This window comes from Phasianus colchicus, chromosome 6 (genome assembly GCF_987193195.1).
Source record: "Phasianus colchicus chromosome 6, bPhaCol1.hap1.1, whole genome shotgun sequence".
NCBI lineage: Eukaryota > Metazoa > Chordata > Aves > Galliformes > Phasianidae > Phasianus > Phasianus colchicus.
The window spans coordinates 53,048,777-53,070,123 of NC_143441.1; the positions used below are offsets into that span (position 1 = coordinate 53,048,777).

The 21,347-nt window shown below is 52.3% G+C and overlaps 1 protein-coding gene across 1 annotated transcript; it reads right to left on the reverse strand.

Annotated features, from left to right (window-relative positions):
- Positions 1-7,730: 7,730 nt before the first annotated feature.
- On the reverse strand, positions 7,731-21,297 carry CDC25A (cell division cycle 25A). Its single transcript, XM_031608233.2, has 16 exons — positions 20,339-21,297; positions 18,515-18,600; positions 16,274-16,328; positions 15,578-15,613; positions 15,399-15,435; positions 14,935-15,036; positions 14,007-14,123; positions 13,225-13,359; positions 12,531-12,605; positions 11,374-11,526; positions 10,995-11,087; positions 10,590-10,652; positions 10,395-10,493; positions 9,730-9,860; positions 9,519-9,630; positions 7,731-8,230 (listed from the first exon to the last, which is right to left on the reverse strand). The coding sequence occupies exons 1-16, from the start codon at positions 20,479-20,481 to the stop codon at positions 8,090-8,092; spliced, it is 1,578 nt and encodes a 525-aa protein (XP_031464093.2). The 5' UTR covers positions 20,482-21,297; the 3' UTR covers positions 7,731-8,089.
- Between the last annotated feature and the right edge of the window lie 50 nt (positions 21,298-21,347).

Consider the following 21,347-nt stretch of genomic DNA (forward strand, 5'->3'; position numbering starts at 1 on the left):
AGACAGAAGGCTGTAGGACATCTGGGGACTGCAGCAGTTACATTCAGCAAGAGGCAGAGGGACGGCCCAGGGGTCACTGGGCAAACATGGCCAACATGGTTGGAAATATAGGAAGCATTTGCCAGAGGAGGATCCAGGCGACCAAACAGCCTCACTCCACGAGCTCCATCCTTTGCTGGCTCTCCGTTAGCTCTGTCCTTGACTGCAAAGCAGTGTCTCTATCCTCTTTTGAGAGGGAGAAGCCCCAGTGGGAAGGAAGCAGAGCTCCTCTCATCGCACTGCTCCCCAGTTCTGCAGCTGAAGGAGGTTTGCAACGGCTGGGAAAAGTACAGGCATGAAATGACACCAAATAAGTGATAAAGAAATACGTGATAAAGACTTCCATAAATAGAAGTCTTCAGTGCCAGCGCTAGTGAATAGAGAACCTTGCAGATAGAGAGAGCCTGGGAAAAGGAATGGTAGAGGAGCTGAGCAGATTCCCAGAGCCAGAAGGGCAGATCAGAGAGCTGTGTCGGGATTCACTAATTCAGGAGTGGAGCTGAATTTGTTGGAGGTGGATGCAGACCTTCAGGAGCACAGCGATGCCATGTGAGGGCGAAGGTGACACTGCCTTGAAAGTGTGAAGCGACTCAAGAAAACTGAAATTAAATTCAATTGAAAGCAACCCCAAAAGGCCGTTTCACATCAGCATGAAATATGTGCTATTGCTGCAGCTCACACAGGATCCTCCTGCCCCCAGCAGACCCACGAGCAGCAGGCTGCATGGAGACACACGGCATCGGCTGAACCTGAAATCTTAGATACACGAGTAACTGGAGACCACCGCAGGGGGACAGTGAGAAGCACCCATAGGTCACAAGGCACCCGAGGCGCAGGGAGTTTGCCCTCCGTGGTGACCTTCTGGCCATTGCGTTCAGGGAGGAACGCCCACAGCCCATGAAAGGCACTGCTGTTGTCCTCCTGTAAGAGGAGCCTTTGCTGTGCGCAGCTCTCAGGGACTCATGTTGCTGCTAAAGAGCCGTTTGAAGGTTTTAGCCAAATCCTGGCTCTTGCACTGCGGGCTGCGCTTGTGGGTGGTGTAAACCCCGAATGGAAGCAGATGGAACGAGGACAGCGCTCAGATCCCACTAACAGAGACCTTCAGGGCTTCATTTGGGCAGCAGAGAACCTTTCATTCTCAGCAGAGTGAAATCTTATAGCAGAGAGCTGTGGGAAGGGACCATCCGCAGTCGTGTCCCACACAGCCGCCTCTCCCATGCTCTGCTAATGGACAGCTTCTGTCTGCGTTGGTCCCGCAGCTGCCAGCCTCCAGAGCTCCGTCCCTGCAGGTGTTCAAGGCCAGGTTGGATGGGGCCCTGGGCAGCCTGGGCTGCTGTGAAATGTGGAGGTTGGTGGCCCTGCATTGGTGGGGGTTGGAGCTTCGTGATCCTTGAGGTCCCTTCCAACCCAACCATTCTGTGATTCTGTTTCAGAAGCGAATGGATGAACTCCCCTATGTCAGAGCAGACTCCGACGTGTGCTGTCTCCCCCTCTTGGCCACAGAGCCTGTGGAAGAGTGAGCAAGGAGCAATCCATTTGTGGCAGCTGTTTGGAAGGCGCTGTGCATGGCTTCGTGTGCCAGCAGAGCAGTGCTGGTTGCAATCAGCCCCAGCATTCCCCCACAGCTGCTGCCCAAATAAATCCATTGCTTTAGCAGAGCATCTGCTTTTGTGTTAAATGAATCCACCGCTGAGTATTAGCAATAATTTTGCTCAACTTGAGCTGCTGCCCCATTAGAGCTTAATGAACAGATTCCTTGGGAAACCTGAGCAGTGTAATGTCAGAGCACTGCGAAGAGCCAAGCGACTTAAAATCAAAGTGCTGTGTCAGCAAATGGAGGCAGGTTTGGAGTGCTGCAGGAAGACACAGCTCCCTGGTCGAGAAGATGAGCCACGGTCGTAATGAATATTTTGCCCAGCCTGTATCTGGTTTCAAAATCTTCCCACAGTCATCCCAAATAAGCACTGGTGAGAATGTGATGTTATTAGAAAGGGGATGGAGTCAGAGCAGCCGGAGAATGAATGAATGAATGAATGAACGAATGAATGTTGGTCATGGGGGGGTCATTAAACAGGGGCACTGCAAAGGGAGCTGAGTGCCTTCTGAGTTCTGGGGGGGGGGGCTGTGTGCTGAGCTCTGTGGTGATGCTGCCATGCCCAGGTCCACGCGGAGCCCTCCTGGTCGGCCTTGGAGGAAGGGCTGGATCCAACAGCTGCAACCCCCCGCGCTCCCATCGCTGCCGTTCCAGGAGGAAACTTGGAAGCAGAATATGTAGTTGCTCCCATACTGATGGCTCTGCTGACAAAGTTGCGTACTGAATTCCCTGTGTGCTGCCACAGAGCATCAGGATTCAGCCTGGGAGAGGAAAGCCAGCGACTGTTTGGCAGCGCGATGAAAGGACGGCGATGCGAGTGTTGTTTGTAAGGCTCCTTGTGGGGTTAGATTAAATGATAGGCTGGAACGGAGCTCGGAGAGATTGTGATGAAAGAGAAGTTTCGTGTTTGTCGGGTAAACATGCCCAGTTATTAAAGAGCATTAGGATGCGATTTGTAACCCAATATTACAAACGCGGCGATTATTGTCGTGGTTTCCCAGCAGAGCGTCGGCCAAAGGAAGGAGGGATCCTCTGTGCTCCAGCAGGCACCTACAGACGGCCCCTTGTCTGGGGAGCAGAGCTGGGCCAGTGCTGGAGGAGCCACTCGAGAGAAGGCAGGCTGTTGTTGGGGAGCAGCCTGCTGCAATCTATTGATGGCTGAAACACATTTTGCTGAGCACAATCCGTGTTTTTAAACACTGATGTTTGTTTGACAGTTTCTGCTTTTCTGCCAGGACAGCTGAGGGGAGCTCAGTGGAACAGCAGAAATTGCAGCCTGATGCAGTGTAGAACAGGTTGCCCACTGAGGTTGTGGATGCAGGCATTCAAGGCCAGGCTGGATGTGGCTCTGGGCAGCCTGGGCTGCTGTTGGTGACCTGCACACAGCAGGGGGTTGGAACTGGATGAGCATTGTGGGCCTTTGCAACCCAGGCCATTCTAGGATTCTATGATTCTAATAGTTACAGACCATTAGTTGTCGAGCATTTCCAGTTGCTCAACAAAGAGATGGTGTAAAATTACTGTTTTATTCATATGTGTAACAATGCTTCTGACTGCTGTCCATCCAACGGCTGCTGTTGTGCACAGTGAGGGATGGACTTCTTCATGCCGGCACCTCCTGACCCAGCAGGAGCACACTGTGCTACAGGTGCACAGCTCAGGCACTGGGACACATCTGGGGAATGTGCAGGACCACGGGCACCGCTGTTTGTACAAATCCCAGCTGCGTTACCTGGGTGTTGGAATGTGATATAAGAGGAAAGCACTCCGGGGCATCAGTAGTGCTCAGCGAGGAAATGGCACTTCTGTCTTTCCTGGCTCCCAGCAGCACTGCATGCTGAAAGCCCTCATCGCAGCTGAGCCACAGAGAGCTGAAGTGTTTTGTGCCTATGCACCTTTATCAATAGCAACAGCAATTTCAGCCGTCCCAGGGTGAGGAGGAGCCGCCGCCGTGCTGACCGTGCAGGGATCTCCTCATCCCTCCCAGAAGGAAAAGCTGCATCTGAACCCCGACGGTGCCACGTGAGTCACTCAGCACAAAGGCTGCTGTCAGCTTCAGCCAAAAGCAGAGCGCGAGCACAAAGAGAGGAGGATTCAGTAACGCCTGTTTTAACCTCACGCTTTTTCACAGGCTTTCTTCTCACCACCCCAGCAGCACACAACACAGAGCAGCCCAGGTTGCTGCTGTGGGCCCCATGCAAACACTTCAGAGGGCTCTCATGATTCCTTCTGGGATGAAGCGCACAAGGACGGCAGCGGAAGGCCCGGCTCTGCATCCAGCACCTGCTCTGGAATGATGTGACATCCCTCCTTCACGTGGCTGTGCTCAGCACAGCGCTGGGTCGTTTGGAGAAGATCTCCGAGATCCCCAGGCCCACCTCCAACCCACCCCCCCATGCTCACAGCTCTGAACACCCCCAGGACGGTGACTCCCAGCCCGTACAGCTGTGCCAGCACTGACCGCTCTTTGGAGAAGCTGCTCCTGTCATCCAACCTGACCCTCCCTGGCAAACCCGAGGCCGTTCCCCATGGATGAGGCACCGGGATGCCCCATGGCGGTGGGGCTGAGTTCCAGGAGCTGCAGCCCCCCCACAGCAGCACACAGCCCCAAAGGACACGTCGGCCTCACAGCAGCGCCGACACGCGCCAGCCGCTCACTGTTTGAAGCAGGAGCAACAATGGTGCCTTTGTGTGCTGCTGGGGATGCCTTTCTCCCCACGGCTGTTGGTGTGGGCAGCGGTGGTCTCCAAGGCCACAGCCACGTTTGCTTTGTGAGCAGCTGCCACACTGAGGATAAAGCCCCACACGGGCCGTCCCCATCCCACGCTGCTGTTGGATCAGGGCTGCTGGCGCTGCAGCTGGGGCTGGCAGGTGAGCAGCCCCACAGCCATCTGCATGGCCTCTGTCCTGCTGGTTCCCAATAGGAGAAGAAGGAAGGGCTGCAGCATCCCTTCCTGCTGCTCTCCCCATGGGCTGGAGGTGAGCTGGGCACATTGCTGTGCCCCCAGAGCTTCACACAAACCTTTCCTGTGCTCACCCCGGGCGATGCCGGCTCGATGCCAGCCCTGCTCACCCATTTCCCAAAATAATGCCACAGCATGGGACAAGTTCTCCATGGGCCGAGGATGGTTGTGGAAGCAAAGCCACAAGGAATGAGGACACAGGGCCAGCAGAGAGGGACAGCCACCACAACCCGCAGCTGAGCCTGCTGTGCTGCTTCCCATGAAGCCATCATTGCTTAGGAAGGGGGAACTCAGGGCTGTGGGACAGCATGAATCTCCAAGCACGGTTTCTTTCCTCATGAGGAACTGGATCTCATGGCACGATGTTTCCATGCTGCCAGGACTGATGGCTCTGGGCTGGGGCAGAAGCTCATTAGAGAGAGCCATGTTGGAGATGGGCAGCAGCATGTGATGCCAAAGGGCTGTGGCACAGCTCCCACTCAGCCCAGGTTAATGCCGGTGCTGCCCTCCAAGCCCTGCCTCGGTTCTTGGCCACACTTCCCAGCTGAGCGCTGCTAATAGGGGCGAGTCAGGCTGGCACCGTTCCCTGCCCCACAGCGGCCGGGTTGTGTGGGTCAAGGTTGGGGTCAGGCTGTCTCCCGATGTGACAAAGCCTGAAGTTTTGGGGATTTCCTGCACCGATGGAAAGAGAAAGAAGAACTTGGCAGCGGTCCTCCTGGCTTCCTTCCACTTTCCTCTTTTGAAGCGAGTCTCCTTTTTATGGCTCCTTGCTTAAGCCTTAAGCCCGAGCAAACATCGCCAGAGAGTTCATCCAACAGAAACAAACGGGGACGTCTTCTTGTGGCTGCAAAGCTGCAAACCTGCCCGCAGGCAGCACGCCCCGTCTGCGGCCGCAAACAACGCCGTCCCAAAAGCAGAACATGGGACCAGGAGCCAACGGACCCACAGCAGTGCTGCATCACAGCACGGAGGGGAGGTGAGCCAGGGTGCCTGCAGCTGCTGCCCCTTTGCAGCTCCCACTTCCCTGAGCCGCAGACACTGCAAAATGCAGGAGTGAGAGCTTCACGTGGGCCACAAAGGCAAAGCAACGGGAAAGCGAGTGCTGAGCTTTGTGGCCAAAGCTACCGAAGTCGTAAGCTGCTTTCAGCATCAGTTTTAAGGATAACAGATGGAGGCAAGAAGGAAAAAAAAAAAAACAAAGCAAGCGAACCCATCCCGCTCTCTGCTTCAGCCTCCAGAGGATTGGAAGTCACTGCTGCATTTCAAGCAGTTTTCACAGCCCCTGCTCTGCACCTCACCAAAACAATCAAAGCGTGCTCTGCGTTAACTCAGCCCCTCATAACAGCCCTCGCAGGACTCCCTGGGGACAGGGTGCAGCACAGAGCAGGTCTGCGTCCAGCAGGGAGCTCCAACCCCACTGCAATGGGAGCACAGCTCCAAGAGGGCCCTGCTCCTCCTGCCTGCAGAGCTGCCGCTCTGGGACGGCCCAGGAGCAGAGAAGCAGAGGAAGAAGGCGATGGCAGCACAGCAGCTGCAGCCCTTCTGCCACGGAAGGAGTCGGACAGAGGTCAGAGTTTAAGGACTTTATTCCCTGCACCGGCAGATGTCTGTTACAGCTGCAGGCTGACGTAGCACAGAGCCCATCCGGACACACAGCTTTCTCCTCCACAGCCCCAGGACTCCCAGTACACACAACACAGCGGGGACAAAGGCAGGACCACACTTCTATCTGGGCAGGAGGATGGGAGGAGCAACACCGCCCCACAGTGAGCTCCTGCATGGCAGGCAGCTCGGCAGCAGCCGAGGTAGAGACATTCACACAAAGCGCGACTGCAGGCACGACAGAAGCAGAACGCTTTTAGCCCATAGAACAGCCAAGAAGTGATGGCAGAAAAGAGCATCGCCCCTCAAACACAGCTGCCAGCTGCTGCTTTTTCTTTTTGCAAAAGTTCACACAAAGGGACGATTGGGTTGCAGTGGCACTGAGACAGCAGCTATGACAGCTGTAACGTCGGACCCACGTTGCCCAGCACACAGCAATCCCACAGCACCGGCTGCTGCCATACAACCCAGCTGATGGTGCTGCCTTCTCAAAGCTGAGTTGGTGGTGTTTTTATTTTAAAATGAGAAAGTTAAGAGTTCAATCTGCCCTCTCTGTTCTCCAGGGATGAACAGCAACTTAAAAAATAGTTTAAAAAAAAAACAAACCACAAAATAAGGTCAGAATTCCACCTAAGACACCATTTCCTTTTTTTTTTTTTTTTTTTTTTTTTGCTGAAGGGCACAGGAAAGGGGCTCCCGCAGAGCAGGCTGAGCTGTGCAGATGTCTGCAATGGGAGGAGCACAGCTGCCAGGCCACGCTCCAGCAGCACTATGTGGGCACAGAGGATGAGCTCCATGCAGCACAGCAGTGCCATAGCAAAGCAGCAGCCCTGCCCTGCTGTCACTGAGGTTGTTTGGGGTCCTACGTGACACAAGCAGCAGCAGCAGCACCATTTTTAGCTTTAGCACTGGCCCTGCTGCTCTGTGGAACTGTGAGTCCTGTTCCAGGTGGGTGATGGAGCGCCCTGCTACAGGCAGTGCTGGCTGCAGAACTCCTCTTCCCTGCAGAAGGATTCCCATTTCCCAGCAGGAGAGGCTTCGCTGCTTGAGAGGCGGCTGAAGGCAAATGCAGCAGGGGTGGCTGCAGAGCAGCGCAGAGGCACACTGATGGATCCATGGGCTTCCTTCAGAGATCTCACAACAAAAAGCCCAGCAGCCACAGGAACACAGCATGGGCCCCCAGCCCTCCTGAGCCGCCCCACGCCATCCCATCAGAACCAACATCAGGTCCCAGAAACTGCCCACTCTGAAGCACCACCGTCCTCAGAGCAGCAGCTACATTCAAATTGTTATGAAATAAAGCAATTCAGTAAACGAGGAGAACATGATATCGACACAAAAGACACCATTTCCCACAGGGTTTTGTCTGGAGGGCTCCTACAGCATCATGTGGGAGCTCAGCCACATGGAAGCCCCACCTGTAAAGAAAGCCCCAGTTCCTCACCTCACCAAAACAATCAAAGCTGAGAGAAAGAATGAACCCCACCCCCACCCCCCACAGCAGAACCAAACCTCCAGCACAACCCAGATGATTCAACTGCAGCACCGTTAAGCTTCGGTGGACTGTATTTAAATTAAAACAAGGCATTTAAAAGCTACCAGCACTAAAAGACCCTCACTGCTCACACCAGCCATGCCCCACACACACGGCACCGCAGCCTCCTCCACGAGTTGAGGGATGTGGTGATGTGCAAAGTCGTTCCCACGGAGCAGCACCCTGCCCCAAAGCCAGCTCCCAGCCAGCACCCAGGTTGCTCAGTTCCAGTGGTGACCGCAGCATTCCCAATAGGACAAGAGTTGAGGAGAGCAAACACCAGATAACCACCAGCAGGAGCAGGCTGCAGCTTTCCCCCCCGCCATGGGGTGCAGTCTTTGTTCACTTTTTTGGCCCTCAGAGTTTCTTCAAGCGACTGTACAGCTCCCGTTTGCTCCTCTCGCCGGCCCAGGTTCGGCTCTTGGTGCGAAATCTTTTCAAGTCTTCTTTAAAGTCCTCGTGGTGCATGGGCCGGTAGCTCTGGGGCTCACAGAAACTCTGGGGGAAGAAATGGGTTCATTTCTGGTTTCATTTTACTGTGTCACAGGGCAGCGGGCTCTGAGCACAGCCAGCAGAGCCCGGCAGCAGCTGCTCACACCACTGCCACCAGAACAAACCACACAGGAGCCCGACTGAGCTGCAGCCACACATCAGATATTGATGAGCAAGGCCAAGTGACCTTCAGATTACAGCTACTTCTGAAGCGAGAGCTACTGAACAAAGGACTTTTGGCCCCGCAGACAGAGCTCTCACCCCAAGTTTTTTAGCAGACTTCAATATACAGCACAAGCAAGCAAAACATATTCAGCATTCACTCTGAAGTAACACAGATTTGGAAAACACTTGCTTCTCCTCCGGCTCAGCCAGCCCCCATCTCACAGAGCAGCACATGGAACACTGCCATCAGCTGTTCCATGCTGCCACCTCGAGGCCCTCCAGCCCAGAGCCAGAACAATCCTGGGGCACCCACAGCCACACAGGGCCAAAAACACAGCAGTACCCACCACTGTGAACAGCAGCAACCCAAATGCTGGGATATCACAGGTGGCAAACATGGGGAGCAGCACACAGCACTGCCCTGCCCCAGAAACACGGATGCAGGAAGGCTGAGCATCTCACATCTGCTTGGAACTGCAGCAGTTCTCAAAGCAGAGCAGTAACCAAAGAGATCCAAAGTGTGAGGCCCTGGGAGGGACTGAAGTGAGAGGCAGGCCATGGTTCGTAGCACCAGACAGGGAGAAATGGCATACAGTGACTGAAGTGCTGCAGAAGCACAATGAGAAACACCATGATGGGAAGAGCTGCCAGGCTCTTATTGGTCTCCTCTTTGGAAGGACAGGTTGGAAACTCAGAACTCAAGTTTTCTGATTTTGCTTTTTAGTACAGCAGAAGTCTTGAGGTTTCTATGTGTCATGCAGCAATTACTGCCAGGTCTCTCCACCTAGATTGCAAAGACTAAGAGAAAAGTCTTAAACTCCTTCTCTGTGTAATATTTTGAACTCCTACTAGCTGCAGAAAGACAAAACAGTTTCAGATCTTACTCTAGAGACAAGAGGAAAAGCCTCCCAGCCATGGCAGCAAGGCAGTTCTGCGGTATGGAATCAGTTTAGAGAAATGAGGGCACTGTTGCTGCCAAGTTCTGACTGCTCTCAGTGCAGGGCTGTGCTGTGAAACAGCAGAAAGAAAAATACCCGAGGAAAAACACTCTCTGCTCCACAGAGAAGTCTGATTTGAGTTTTGGCTATTGTGAGAGCAGAAATGTGGAGTTTCAGGGAGTGTTACTTACCCGGCACCGCAGGAAGAAGTCCCTGTACCCCCCCTTGAGGACATACAGCTCTGGGTAATGCAGGTTGGGATACTCATTCCCCAGCCTGTCCCGCTCCCTCACAAAGCGGCACCTGCAGATGAGACCCCGTGTTAAAGATGGCATTAAGAACAAGGAGAGCAGTGCCTCCCCTGCCCTCCACAGCTCTCACGGGGGTGTGTGGGTAACTCACATCCTGGGCCCCCGCTCCGAGGAGAACTCGCAGTGGAAGACGACGATCACCCGTTTGTTCTTTGAGGGAGGGATGGGGTTCTTAAGCAGGAAATCTTCCACATCCTCCTCCATGTGGAGGTTTACAGCACCCTGTGAAGGCAGCCACACCCCAGGGCACACAGTAAGCAATGAGTGCCATCCCACTCCTGCCAACCCTCTGCTTGATACTGGGGACAAAGCCTCAAACCCAATCAGACACCGCGCACAGCCCAGTGCTGCACTGCCTCCCATTTCAGAGGGCCCCATCAGCAGCTGGAGGTGTCCAGTTGGATTTCACTCCTTGTATTGGAGAGAGGCAGCAAGCTTACTGAGCAACAAGCTTTAAGAACACCCTCCACAGCCACTCATTCTGTAGCAGAAGTGGTTTAAATGAAGTGAAATACTCCTCTCAGTACCTCAGAGATGAGGATGCTGAGCACTGCAGGTCACACACCCTCCCCTGGAGCTGCCTGCCCACTTATCTCCTCCTCTGCAGAAGGAGAAGGGAAGCAGTTCCCCCCCTTACAGAGCAGCCATTCCACAAAGCAAATGTGTGTGCAGACCCAAACTGCACAAAGGCACAATGAGAGCCCAGGGCTGCTGTTCCACACAGCTCTGCCTTGCTCTCCCACTACCACAGCATACCTTGATGTGTCCTCCTTCGTACTCGTACGGATAGCGGCAGTCGATGATCACACACTGCTTAATGAAGCTTGCAAACTTCCCAGTCAGGACAGACACAATCTGCAAAAAAAAAAAAAAAAAAAAGCATTTTAATTGTTTTGAAGGCTTTTAAAACTATTTAAGTAAAGAATGTCTCGCTGTCCCCAGAGCACATACCATTTCTGAGTCAATGTATTTTAAATCTTGATGCTTCCCGTCAACAGTGTGGAACAAATAACCCTAGAAAACAGATAGCATTTAGCAGAGAACATTCCAGCCAGGAGCCACACGCTCAGCAGTGCAGCAGTCAGCTTCAGAACACACACTGCATTGACAAGGATCTCTTGAGCTAAGCATAACATTTAAAACTCCAGAAAACCCCAAGGTTCAGGGACACAGCTTTTGTCTCCTACACTGAAGATCTTGTAGAAGTCACTTCAGCACTGATCTATCAGAGTACCATTCTCACTGGCAGCCTTCACCAGTGACTGGGGATGTACTGCGAAGAAGGGAAGCGCTTCACTTGGGGTTGGTTCCTACCGTCTCTCTAAAAGAGGCCATTAAACCAAATCATGTAATTACCTTTGAGAAGTCACCAATAAGGTCCCTCTGGTCACTGGCCAAAATGCTCTCGATTTCTGCTGCAGAGGATTGTGTCTTTACTATTTTTGTGCTCTAGAAGAAGACAGGTTAGAGATGAGTGCCAAACACTGATGGTATGAGACCCTTTCCCCATAAGGTAAGAGAAGAGTCAGCATTTACTGACAGCCTAATGCACAGCTTCCCTTTAGAATCAATACAGGGCTTCAGAACACACAGCTACTGCACCACCTCCATCAGCCCCACACCACACTGTTAGACCAGCACTCCCCCCACTAAGCTCACCCTCAATGACCTTCACAAATGAGACCCCTCTATCTGAGCTCTAATCAATTCTCCAGCACAACACCAAGCCACCAACCGCTGAGTCTTCAGACTGTGCTCCAGGCAGGCTTTTCCTCTTCTTGCTTTTCCCTGGAGAACTCTCCTCTTGGGACCTCTCCATTCTTTTCTGGGTGGTTCTGCCTACAACGCTGGGCAGAGACGAAGAGCCAAAGAGGCGGCATCGCCTGGCCTGTGGGAAGAGACAGTGAAAAAGTCCAGCAAAGATCAAGACTAGGAACTAAGCAAGCCTCAGATTTCAAGACTACCCGGTCTAGCATCAAATGCTGGCAGCCCTGCCTGCAGCAGAGGGGTGAAAGCTTGATGATCCTTGGGGTTCCTTCCAACTCAAGTCATTCTATGATATGATGATAGCAGGACAAGGGGAAATGGTTTGAAGATGAAGGAGGGCAGATTGAGGTTGGATGTCAGGGGGAAGTTGTTTGCTGTGAGAGTGGTGAGGTGCTGGAACAGCTGCCCAGAGAGGCTGTGGATGCCCCGTCCATCCCTGAGGTGTTCAAGGCCAGGTTGGATGGGGCCCTGGGCAGCCTGGGCTGCTGTGAAACGTGTAGGCGGGTGGCCCTGCATTGGTGGGGGGTTGGAGCTTCGTGATCCTGGAGGTCCCTTCCAACCCAAGCCATTCTATATGATATGATACGATAATATGACTGCAGTAAAGTTTGGCTCATCTAAGGTGCTGTCACAGCACAGCAACAGCTCAGGATCACCTACACTGGGGGCTTACATTCCCACTAACACTTGTTTCTGGCTGTGAGGACAGGCGAGCTCAGAGCACAGTGTGATGTGCTGGCAGAATGCTTTGTATCAACCAGCAGACCATCTACCAGCAGATTCTGAGCCTCCTGTTGGAGCCTGCATTGCCCTTACAGCCTATTATCTGAAGCCTGGGCTACAGGCATCCCAGGTAAGGCTGTGAGAGCTGTATTCAAGATACATCAGTATCTGATAAGGGAAGCCAAGATCTCCTCCCATTTATAAGTGTGTCTGTAAGAAGCAAGTTAACGTGGATACATACCCACTGTGAGCACTGTCCTACACTGACACAACCTCCCAGGCAGCAGGCTTAACAGTAACACAATCCTGCAGGGGTCTTACACTGCCCTGTTTTGTGATTGAGGGTACAGGATCAGAGCCACCACCACCACACGTGCAGACAGCCACGAGGACAGCACTCACCCGACTGTCCGGCCTCCTGCTGACCAGCGGCGCAGTCCAGAGGCTCGCCACGTCAGATGGCATCTCCTCATCATTCTGAGAAACAAAGAAAGTTCACTCTCATCTGCTTCCCTGCTGACAGACACTGTAAATACCTGAAGCTCCTGTAAGCTTGGGCAAACTTTACAGCTGCATTCAGCTGCCTGAGCAGTTTTAAGAACTCCATTACTGGCTGTTATTTCACTGAGTGATGAGCTGAGCCACATTGGAAAGGATAAGTTAAATCAATTCATTCATTGATTAAAAACGATGCCCTTCCAAAGCCTTAAGCATGTCGAGTTCAGTAGGAACTGGACTTCTGTTTAAGTGATCTGAAAGCAAATATTACCTTCAGCTCCCTCAGAGAGTTTCTAAAGAAAACACCAACTCTTCCAATCATCCTCTATAGCTTCACAATTCAAATACCAGTAGGAACAGCAGCAATACCTCTCTAACTGCTGTTCACACACCAAGCAAATCCCATTATCTGCACTAGGGAACAGCACAAAAACAGAGACGCTACAGTGGAAGAGTTGAGAAACATAACTGAGTCTTTCAGGAATCTCTCATGCCTGCCTACTTGCAGTCTGAATTACCACCAGAACATGCATGTGCTGCAGGCTCCACATCATACAGAGCTGATTTTAGAAGAGCATCACACTTCTTTTGTACCTACTTTCAGATCTTGCTCGTCTAAGAGCTCCAGGAATCCATCATCATCTTCGCTTTCAGAGGAAGTCAGAGAAGGCTGCTGCGGGAAAGCTGGCCTGTAGTTTTCTAGTTCACCAGTGGACATTTCTTGAGTGGGAAACTGAGACAAAACATTTAGTTTTAACAACATTCCTCCTCTTTACAGCAGGATGCTGCAGACAGAAACAGTGCCATCTCACTGTGGTGATTAACATAGTGGTTAATCCAGCACCTTGAATGCACTGACCTGAGCAAACCCCAAACCAAGCCCCCATACTTTATTTGGTCCATTAGCCTGGTTAATCAATAGAGCCCCTGTCTTGGAAACACCAGATAGTGAAGGTATGAAGGAGAGAAACAGATGATGGCAGAGGAACAGGAACTAATACTAAACTCTGCACTCAATAAACACAAGGTCAGGAGTACCAAGATGAAGCACTACCACATTCAACGAGTATAGACAGGACTTGCCCCCCAGGCTCTGTTTCTGTGCAAGGATCCAACTGCACCTACTCTGCACTGATATCCACACTCACTGGATGTTCTGCAACACAGCCACAACTCAGTACTGCCCAGTGTCTCAGACTCATTAGCCAAACAAAACAGATTTTCACATCTGTTCACAGACAGATAAGCTGCCTATTGGGCACATGAATAGTGATGATATTAACAGCACTGTCCCAAAAAGAGCCATGACACAGTTTTTCCTCCTCCCAGCAGGTATGCAGAGGATAGAAGAATTACTACCAAGACCACTGAGGTACTTACTCCCTGAGCCAGGGCTGAGTTCTGCCTTTGGCCAAGAACACTTTTCCCATCGTGGGAGTGGATGTGTACAGAACTCCGAGAAGCTGGCTTGGCTGGCTTCTTAAACTCAAATGATTCCTGAAGAGAGAAAAGTGATTGGTTTACCAAAATAATGAACTGTGCACGCTGCCAGGACCTTTGTACCTCCTTTCTCCCCCATTTAAGCTACCTGATGTTTTGAATTCAAGTTCCCTGCTGCCAAACAGGAATAGTCTGAGTGTGTTGTAACATCTTTGCTTTGAAAACATTCAGTGATTCACCTAACACAACCAAGTTCTCATCTCATTATCTGCAGGCTCAAGGCATTTTGGTTTTCTTTTGTTGGTCGAGTTCTCTGCTAAAGAAGCCATGGTAAGGCAGCTACAGCTGCAGCCTGCTCAGCAGAACATCGCCGGCTGCTGGGTGATGGTGCCTGTCAGCACCCTGCACACAGCACTGCCAGCAGCAAGGCCTCCCAGAGCACAAAGATAAAGGCACAGCTGTGCTGCTGAGGAACCAGGGCTCCTCACATCAGGGATGAAAGAAGGTATGGAGATCTAGGCAGCCTCCTGGAGGCACCCCTCACAGATACCCAAGGTCAGCATTATGGAAACTTTTTGCCTTGCCATAGACCAAGAGGAGCCAGGTGCTACAGCAAGGAGGAAGAAGCTGTACAATTAAAGTCTCCCTCCTTGTTATCAACCTACCATCAGTTTGCAGTCACTGTAATCAGTGTTGTCACATTTTGCTGCAATTTTCTCTAAGCTGAGCTGCACAAAGCTTTATGATGTCTGAGCTGCAGTCTGGCTGGTGGCTCCCACCATGTCTGCCCATGAAGGAGTGCTGATTCAGCTTCCTCAGCACCACCTCTCACACCACACCATCTCCTGAGACAACATGCAATACTCACATTCTCCTTATTCTCATTCTGTTCTAGGAGCTGAAAAGCATTACAATCCATGGAATCCGAATGGCTTCTCTTCAGAGCAGGACTGGAGCCCAGGAGTCTTTGCTACACAATTCAGACAGAAGTGCCAGTTAAGCATCATCCAGTGCAGCCTCTGCACAAGTACATCTTAAGCACAAGAGGGACATTAACAACACTGTGAGGCCTTCGTTTGCAAGTGAGTGCAGGCTGTGTGCAGGGGTTTTAGCTGCATTAGCAACAGACAAAGCTACATAGGTGAAATCCTACAGCCAACAAACAAACTAGATTTCAAGTTTATAAGCCACAGCTTTCAGTTCCCAATCAACTACCACAACAGCTGTTCTTGAAGAGCATAAATTAACAAGATGTGGGAGGTTCCCAACTAAAAACAGTTAACACAGTAAACCCTTTAACATTTATGCAAGGTCAGTACTACCCTCACTTACCGGCAGCGAATGTATTCTTCTGAGAGGCAGTCGAAGGCTACAATGAGAAAGAACACATTTATTTCCAACATTTCCTTTTGAAAGACAGTAATGAGAGTAACATTCCCTGTTTCCATAGAGATATAAAGCTGGAGGCAAATCCATAGCAGTGACTGGAAGTTAGACAGAAAAATACTTACTTCAGTCTGCTAGATGCAAGAATTGCCTTCTCAAATCTGAAAGAGAAATGCCCCACAGTTAACAACAAAGGATAACACACTCAAAAATCAACCTTGTATTTAAAGTCACAGAGCTAAACAGAAGCCAGATGCTTCCTGATAACACTGTCCTTCTCAAAAGGTATTTATGGCCAGCTTATCCCACCCTGTTTTTTAAAGCTCTTGCTGGAATCCCACTCTCCCTCCTTTCCTCAAAGGACTTCCAGCACTGATTAGACATGAAGCCAGTGCAAAGAGAAAAGCTGGGGAAATTGAGGACCAAAGGCATCTGTCCCCCACCCCCAGGATAAAAGATTAGGAAATGTGTTTATTTAAATCTAATCAAGAGGGACAAATTCAATGCTAAAAGCAATTGCATGGAATCAGTTAAGACATACCCAAGCAAAAGCTTACAGTTAAGCACTGAGAGCAAGCTGCAGCTTACACACACTGCAGGCTGCCACAGCTCACTGACCTGCAAGCACTGGGGACAGACAGCACAGCAAGGCAGCACCTGCACTTGCAGATTGTGGGAGCACACCCTTCTAGAAGGGTAAAATAAGAGCCCCTACACACGTGCCAGCAAAGGAGGAGCCCTGTCAAGCCTCTCATCAGCCTACATGTGTTAACAGTGCAGTGTGAGACTGCAGAGGTCAGGCTGAGCATCTGCTTACGTACGTTTCCTCTCTGATGTCGCTGGGGGTCGGAGTGCCAGGAGAATCCAAGGCACAACCTGCAGAACAGACAGCATTTCATAGTGAGTCCTGGCTCAGTCCGTTGGGAATGCAAAGCACTGGGCACAGCACCAAAAGGTGCTGTGCTCAGACTGAAACTGACATTGAAAGCTGTCCTTTGCACACAGCAGCACACTGAAATAAAGGCAAGCACTCCATGCACAACACGAGCAGAACATCACCGCTGCACAGCAGCTTCTAAACACTGCCAGATACAAAACCTGCTGAAACAGACCTGAGGAGACCTTGTGCTCTGCTAGCATGCACAAGCCCCAGTGACAGCCCCACAGCTCAGCAGAACGCTCTGTTCCATCAGGATGAGACTTGTTGCTCCTTCAGCCTCTGTGATCTGAACCAACACAGAACTAACCTGAGTAACACGACAGGCACTCAGCACAGCACGGACCTTAATCCTAAGTAGATCTGCTAAGGAGACAGGAAGAAGAGAAGAGAGCCAAGCAGCAGAGATGCAGCCAGTTCAGTTCCTTATCTCCCTGTAGCCAGCCAGCTGCACTTGCTTTTTAGTGCTTCCTTTGAAGGCTGAAGTACTACACAGAGAATCTGGTGCAGAAACTCAGGTGGAAGCACTGATTTCCATCAGTGAGACAGACAGTGACGTATCAAAAGCTCTCCCTATTCTACAAGTCACAGGGTAATACCTTATTTTATTTCCACTGATAAAAGCCACTTCATCTGAAGAAAAAAATAAAGAGAACTTCTCAACAAGCATCAGTACTACAACAGCTCCCCAGCCTGAGAGTGACATCAGCACACACAGGCAGAAAGCCACAGACAAAACCCAAGCCACAAGAGAAACCCTGCTTGGTAGCCTCCATGTGAGCATGCAGCAGTATAGCAGAGTTTGGGTTTAAAGAGAGAAACCACAGACCAACACCTCAGAGTTATCACCCTCCAAAGGGGAGGGACTCAACCTGGACCCACACTGAGCTGAAGGCAGATATGTGCTGTGTCCCAACAGCAAACAGCAGAACATTACCTCAGCTTCCAGACCACAGCTCCAGTACACAGCCATGAGCACTCACAAGGCAGCACCAGCTCACTAGGGCAGCCTGCCTCAGCTATCTTCAACAGCACTCATCCTCAGCCAGCTCTTCTGCAAGGGCTGACCCACTCCCAATAAGGTGCAGACCTACTGCTGTGTACGGCGCACAGCATCGAGGCACCAGCAAACAGCACTGACACAAAGGAGTTTGTCTCTCCAGTCAGTGCTGGAGCACAAAGCAAGATAGGTCAGCAGCCATATCTAACAGTTATCCTAAGAGTATTCATTATTCCATCAGCAGAGGGGTGGCCAGCAGGGACAGGCAGGTGATTGTCCCTCTCTGCTCTGCCCTCATAAGGCTCACACTGCAGCACTGCATCCAGGTCTGGGGCCCCAGTACAAGAAAGACAGGGAGCTTTTGGAGAGGGTCCAGAGGAGCCACAAAGATGATCAGGGGCTGCAGCACCTCCACTACAAAGACAGGCTGAGGGAGCTGGGCTTGTTCAGCATGGAGAACAGAAGGCTGTGGGGTGAATCATTGCAGCCTTCAGCACCTCAAGGGAGCCTACAGACAGGAGGGGAGTCAGCTCTTGGGAAGGGGAGATAACAGCAGGACAAGGGGAAATGGTTGGAAGCTGAGGGAGGGCAGATTTCAGTTGGATGTGAGGGGGAAGTTGTTTGCTGTGAGAGTGGTGAGGTGCTGGAACAGCTGCCCAGAGAGGCTGTGGATGCCCCGTCCATCCCTGGAGGTGTTCAAGGCCAGGCTGGATGGGGCCCTGGGCAGCCTGGGCTGCTGTGAAATGTGGAGGTTGGTGGCCCTGCATTGGTGGGGGGTTGGAGCTTCGTGATCCTTGAGGTCCCTTCCAACCCAAGGCATTCTGTGATAAGAAGCAAAAAGAAATGCTCTCTCTGCCATGCCCCCTTTGGAGCCAGAACCAGTTTTTCCTCCATGCTAACCCCACTGCAAACAGTCTAAGACAATTAGAAGAGAAAACAACCCAAAATATGGGCTGCAGGAGATTTCTGTTGCTCAGCAGACAAGCTTGCCTTCCTCCATAAGTGTGATGGTGAGAAATGGCTGCAGGGACCAAAGGCAGTACTATTTCTGTATTCAAAGCTGTAAGAAGAATAAGAATGCAGTGCTTTTCATCCCTTACTTATTATTTACTGAGAACACCATACCTGAATCTGTTGATTCTGAGGACACAGTTCTTTGCAAACCATTGCCACTCTTGTTTCCCAGGTCTTGTTCAGTATTTTCACGCTGACTGTAAAAGAAGGAATTTTAAATGTCTTTTAAGTGAGAAATACAAAATAGGAGCACAAGAAAGCAGACATACAGTACAGGACTGAGGGCCCTTTCAGTCACCTTGCACCACACCACCAAACCTTTTGCACAACACACAAACCAGGAGGTTTTGTGTTGGCTTTTTTTTTTCTCCTCTGTGACTGTTTCAGAGCCTCTCATGCTCTTGTGCCTTCACAAATGCAGGATTTAATACAACAAGACAACAGCTTGCAATAGAAGTTCAGTATGAAAACCACTTTGTGGAGTGTGATATTGGTGCCTGGAGGCACAGCAGCACCTCCCAAACTGTTCTCTGGGAACACCCCTATCAGCAGCCTATTATCTCTCCCAGGACTGTAACCTCCTCTCCAGCACTGATTTCATGATTGTTTTGCATATAAAAATGAGCTTTGAGTTTGAGAACTGGGGGATTTGGGCTGCTTTGGCTTTAGGGATTTTTTTTTATTATTATTTTTTTTTTTTTTAAGCAGAGAAGTTGTTAAAGCTCAAGCTTGAGCCCAAGCCCTTTCCTGCCCACCCAACCTCAAGTGGCTGCAGCCCCCTCCACTTCCTGGGCACAGGAGCACTGTGGGCACACACTCCTAACACACGTGGGCAGCCCTGGTGCAGGAAATACATCATGCAGAGCATTCCTCTACATCACCTTTAAATGAGGGAAAAGTTACCAAATGAGGCTGCTCTTAACATATTGATTAACTCAAAAGATGAAGCAGGGCACAAGGTGGGGGTACAAAGCCAGGGGCAGAACCTCCAACAGGGAAAGGCCCAGTGGGACTCATTAACAGGAATCCCTGGAATCTGAAGGCGGGAAGGATCACAGGGCTGAATACAGAAATAAGAACCATCTAAAAGCAAGCAGCAAAGGAGAAATACCAGCAGGGCATTCAGGACTGAACAGGAGGTCAGAGTGAGAAGGGAGCCATACTGCAGAGAAGAAGGGAGCAAACTGTAGAGCAGGAAAAGCACCCACGGAGTGGGATGAAATGAGACGCCCAGAGCAGAGTGAGGGAAGATGGTGGCACGTGGGGACGTGGGAACAGGCCGGCACCATGTGCGGGCAGGAGAGCAGGGCGGGAGGGAAGGGAGGGGGGCGAGGGGTGATGTGAGCAGCAGGGGGAAGGAGAGACACGGTAGGGCTGGGAGGAGGGCAGGGAGGAGCGGGGCATCGTTTTGAGGGTGGGGGGGCGGCACGGAAAGAACTGCCCCGTGGTTGGGGTGAGGGATCTCCAGGCCTCGGTTTGGGGGTTGCTGAGATCCTGGAAGCCTCGGTTTGGATGGGGAAAAAAGGGGTGGGGAAAGGCTCATCAAAGGCTCCGTAAAGGGGTACGGGGGGAGCGGGGAGACCCCGGGCCGCGGCTTTAGGGACTGAAGAAGTCCTGGAGGGCTCAGATTGGAGGGGGAGAAATGGGGCCTCAAGGCGTCGTTGGGGAGGGAGTTGAGGGGGCGGGAATACGGGGTTCTTCACGCGTTACTCGAGGGGCAGGGAGGAAGAGCTCCTTTCTGCCCGGGGGTTGGGGAGCACTGAAGCGTGAGGAGCCCCCAGGCCGGGGCTGCGATGGGAAGGCCCTGCCGGCCTCGCTGCTGTAAGGGGGGGAGAGAAACCCCGCAGGCTTCGTTCCGGGGCCGAGGGGAGAAGGGGAGGCCCAGGAGGCGCCGGTTAAGGGGGTAAAAGAGGGCCGCGGTGGGCTCGGACTGACCCGTGTCCCAGCTGCTCCATGGTGAGGCGAAGATCTGAGACCGGCGAGAGCTCGGCGGGAAACAGAGACTTGACCACGGCGGCGGGGGAAGCCGGAGAGAGGTGCGGGAGGCGGCGGCGGGAGGCGGCCGGTGCGGGATCCATGGGGCCGAGCTGCGCCGAAGCGAACCGAGCGCCGCCGTCCTCCTGTCAGCGCCGCCCGCGCCGCTTTGACCCCGGCCGCCACCCGTCGCTGGCGCCAAACCGCCTCTCCGCCAATCAGAAGCCGCCTCGGAGCGGCGCGGGGAGGGGGAGGGCTTTTCTCTTCAGCTCTCCCCTCCTCTGACCAATCGGAGAGGAGGGAGGAGCCAACTCGTCATTGATTGGCAGGCTCTGTCCAATAGGAAGAGGTTACCCCACTGACCTGGCTGCGGAACTGCATTTCCCGGCGTGCAACCGCAAGAGAACGCGTAGCCCGCCTCGCCGGTGCACGCTGGGAAATGTAGTCCTGCCTCAGAAGCCCGCCTCCCTCACCCCCACTCGGCCCGAAGGGGTAAAAAAAAAAAAAAAGGAAAGATGAGGAAAAACTCGCACAAAATCAGGCAAAAACCGGGCCTTGGTGAGCCAAAGAGCTCCTCCCGTGTCATTTCTGGCCCACAGAGATCCTTGTGAAAGCGGTCAGCGAGCACCGCCCGCAGGAAGATGGCGGCGGGGCACAAAGGTGCAGAGCCGCCGAGACGTGAGAGACGAACGGCGCAAACCGCCCCGGGACACCGCGCCGCGCGCACACCGGAGGACAGCATGGCGGCACTGGGACACGGGCAGCCCGGCAGCGGTGTAAGAAGGAACAGGACGGGCTCTGCTGCACGGCCTGCGGGATGGCATGAAGGGAAACGGCTGCGAACTAAAAGAGGGGAGATTTCTGTGGATGTAGGAAGTTCATACACTGAGGGCGGCGAGGCGCTGCACTGAGAGCTGTGGTGCCCCATCCCACAGACACACACAGACGGATGGGCTGTGAGCACTGACGG